The 4269-nt window shown below is 35.4% G+C and overlaps 1 protein-coding gene across 1 annotated transcript in view; it reads left to right on the top strand.

Annotated features, from left to right (window-relative positions):
* Window positions 1-3007: 3007 nt before the first annotated feature.
* The window catches only part of LOC125847030 (uncharacterized), a 4181-nt gene continuing 2919 nt past the window's right edge, over window positions 3008-4269 (top strand). The window contains exon 1 of the mRNA XM_049526740.1: window positions 3008-3123. Within this exon, the coding sequence (XP_049382697.1) occupies window positions 3056-3123 (68 nt within the window). The 5' untranslated portion in view covers window positions 3008-3055. The remainder of the gene's footprint in view (window positions 3124-4269) is intronic.

Below are 4269 nucleotides of genomic sequence, written 5' to 3'. Positions count from 1 at the left end.
TCAAAACTAAACTAGTTCAAGTTAAAAAGTTGTTAAGTTGTTTAAATAAGTTAAATTAAATAATGTGGTTTTGTTGATGGATTTAGTTGTTGGAATTAAATCAAAACTAAACTAGTTCAAGTTAAAAAGTTGTTAAGTTGTTTAAATAAGTTAAATTAAATAATGTGGTTTTGTCAATACTAAACTAGTTTTAGGACTACTACTAGTAAAATTATTATTAAATTTTATTTATAACATAATTGAATATCTATATTTTTGTAGATGGATCATCGTTTGTGGATGTATAATATGCATTATGAAACAGGTGCTGGTTTGAAAGTGACCCCCCACCTCCATTACTCACAGGGCATCAAATTTGGGAGAGAATTTCTCAATTACCTAAGGTTATAGAAGCTTCACCTTCTAGACTTCCTGGATATGGTGTTGAACATAATTGAACCAAACAAAACATATTTTGGGAGTTGCCGTGTTGGAAGGACAATCTGCTACGACATAATCTAGATGTGATGCACATTGAAAAAAATTACTTTGACAATTTGTTTAACACAATGATGGATGTTAAGGGTAAGACAAAAGACAATCCAAAAGCTAGAATGGACATAAAGGAATATTGTAGGAGAAAAGAGTTATGGCTGCAGGAATTACAGAATGGTAAAATAGTTAAGCCCAAAGCCAGCTTTTCATTCACATTGAATGAGAAACGTGAAATTATTGAGTGGGTTAAAAATTTGAGGATGCCAGAGGACTATGCTTCGAATTTAGGAAAGCGGGCAGATATGAATGAAGGAAAATTGATAGGTATGAAAAGTCATGATTGTTATGTGTTCATGAAAACTTTAATTCCTATCGCTTTTAGCCATCTACCCGAAAGGATATGGAAACCAATCACAGAGATAAGTCTTTTTTTTTAAAGATTTCTGTTCTGGAAAGTTGTTGGAGAGTAGTTTAGATAGAATGGAGGAAAATATTCTTGTCACTACTACTAAGTTGGAAAAGATATTTCCATGTGATTTTTTTGATGTGATGGAGCATCTTCCAATTCACCTTGTACAAGAGGCCCGCCTCGGAGGTCCGGTTCAAACAAGATGGATGTATCCATTTGAAATATTCACTAAGTTATATATATTCGCCAAGTCTTTTATATATTACCATATATATACATATATGCATGCAGAAAAATTGGTAGTTCGAAGCAAACAATTAAGCAAAAGGGAAGGATTGAAGGATCATTTGTTCAAGGTCATATTGGGAGAGAAACAAGTGATTTTTATTCTTATTACTTTGGTCATGATGTGTCATGTAGGAGAAACAGGCCCAATCGCAATGATGAAGGTGATATTGATCCTTTATTTCCATCGATATCATTTTTTAATCAAAATGGTTGAGGATCTAAAAAGCGTAGAAAGCGAGGCTTCATTGATATGAAAATGCAATCAACTGTGACACATATTTTGCTTAATCGTCCAGAGATTCAATCATATGTCAAGTAAGTGTTAAAAATATGTTATTAAATTACATACTAATAAGTGATCATTAACTAACGAAATACTTGAATGTAAAATGATCAGCTTGTTCGTAAACACATGGGGTAATGAAGCTATCTATACAGAATTTTCCAAATGACTGAGGAACTATGTAAGTGTGCAATCACTAAGTATTTAATAATATATTCATGTTATACTAAATTATATTACTTGAAATAACAATTGCGTAGGTTTACGCTGAATACTCAAGTGTCCAATATTTGCAATTAGTGAAAGAAGTAGCCCTTGGACCTGAATCTCAAGTACTGGCAATGAATAAGTATTGTGTCAATGGTTTTAAGTTTCAAACTGAAGAAGTATCTAGGAACAATAAAACAAATAATAATAGTGTTTATATACAAGGTGATGTTAATGGTACTGGTCAAACTATTGAATATTATGGTGTCATTCAAGAGAATATTGAAGTGAGGTATTTAGGTTGGACTAATAAGAAGATTGTATTGTTTCAATGTGAGTGGTTTGACCCATCACATAGAGGCACAAAGGTGGACCATCAACATAATATAATTGACGTTAAGCACACCAGGAAATACAGAAGTTATGATCCTTTTATTATTGCACAACATGCTAAACAGGTGTTTTACGCTTCATATCCATTGCGTAGAGACAAAGCTGATTGCTGGGTTGTTATAAAAAGTAAGCTTGTGGGAAGAATTGAAATTGACAATGTCTTAGATGTGGCGTATCAAAATGATGTTGCAATTGTTCAATAACAAGTTGATGTTGAATTCGAAACCACACTACAACATCCTCAACACATATTAGAAGAAGTATCTGATGATGAGATATTGAATGTTGAGGAAGAAATATCCGAGAATGAGGAAAATGAATCATTTGATGACGAAGAATGGGACGATAATGAAAATGAAACAACTGAGGAGGAAGAATGGGAGAATGATGGAATTGAAACAAGCGAGGAGGAATAATGTAGAATGAAAGCTAGCTAGTACATATGTAAGTGTATTTTACTAATTTTATTTAATTTATGATTTTTATATATATTATACATGTAAATTTTCATACAGATGTCATCAGGCAGTGACGGTGATAGACATCGCGAGCATCTTGGAGTTAGCCAGACTAAACAGGCTAAGAAGAAGAAGTCTAGGAGACCGATAGATCCTGAGGATATTGCAGGATCTATTTCTTCTGCGCCAGAGCGCATCATCCATGATACTCATTTATTTGCTGTTCCATTTGGTACGGCGGATCCTCTGCAATATTATCCTAATTATCGTCAATCAGTCGGTGCTTCATCTACTTCACAGGCATTGCCTTCACGATGCTACGAGAACCTACCTTTACAAGCTATTCGTCGAGCACGACCCTTATCGGCAGGTACTCCATCTCCCACAAGTACATCTCCTCAGTTATCTGTCATGAGGCTTGGAGATTCTAGTAGTGAGCAGTCAAATGCTATGGCCGGTATGCCTCCATCGACTTAGCGTTTTGTGCATCCTGATGTATCACCCTCGTCTACAGCTACACCTAGTGCTACACCACATGATACGATGTCTGCTCTAGCTCCTGGCCAGAAGGACAGACTTGGTAGAGTCATGATTGAGCTGGATGGATCATCGTAAGTTTGTTTTGTTATTTATTTGTTAGTTTATTTTATTTATTTCTTATACTTTAATATATTATTCATGAACTAACATATTTATTATGTGTTTTGCAGGTGGCATCCTACAAAGGATGTTGCCCGGGCTTTAAAAGAGTGTGTTAGAAGACTCTATACACAAGCTTATCACTCTTGGAGCGAGATTCCAAACAGTATAAGCCAGGCGATGTTTAATAACTTTAAGGTATATATTTTTTAGTTAAGTTTAGTATACTTTACTTTTTTTACTATCGATTTAATTAACGGTATTCAATTTTTTTCAGACTATGTGTACTTGGGAGTCGAGGTACAATTTGGTCATTGGGACCATATTTGAGAGGAAGGCATCCGCCAAACTATCTAGCTGGCTAAAGAGCGTTCGGGATAGTGGTGAACGTCCCGGTTGGATGTTGCCTCATGTTTTTGATGAATTGGGTCAGTATTGGAACACATACAAGTTTAAGGCAATATCAGATCAAGCCAAAATAGCTAGAGGCAGTCTTAAAGGTGGCTCGTTGCACACCGGAGGTGCAAAGACGGTTGGAACAATTGCATGAGAGATGGTAAGTTCTAATTCAAACTTTTAAATAAATAATTAGTTGATACATATATATCGTTATAAATTTCAGTTTTTATTTATAGGAGAAAGAATTGGGACGCACTCCCATTGAACAAGAGGTTTTCAAAAAGACTCATGTCAGGAAGAAAGAAAATGAGTCGGATCCGGATGTGTGGGTGGAGGAAAGGGCCGAACGAACTTTTGTAAGTTATTTAATATGAATAATATATATCAATAGTGAATATATTTATGATATGTATATATATTGATGTCAATATTTATATTTAATACGCAGAATGACTTTCATAAGTACGTCGCTGAGAATCTAAATAGTTCGGTTCAATTGACACCTGAACTGTCCACTCAAATTTGGAAAGAAAAAGTGGTAGGGGGACACACAAGGGTAGATGCTATGGTCTAGGCTCTCGCAACGATGTTTGACGCCTTCAGTCAGGCTTAGAAGGTATTGGATCGTCACGTCAAGCTGAGGCACTTGACGGTGTTCAGATTGCTGCTATGTCGGATCAAATAGCTAAACTTACAGCGGCACTAGCAGAGTCGGAGCA

Source organism: Solanum stenotomum, chromosome 12, assembly GCF_019186545.1.
Source record: "Solanum stenotomum isolate F172 chromosome 12, ASM1918654v1, whole genome shotgun sequence".
Lineage (NCBI taxonomy): Eukaryota > Viridiplantae > Streptophyta > Magnoliopsida > Solanales > Solanaceae > Solanum > Solanum stenotomum.
This window is presented reverse-complemented; position numbering and strand designations above follow the sequence as displayed.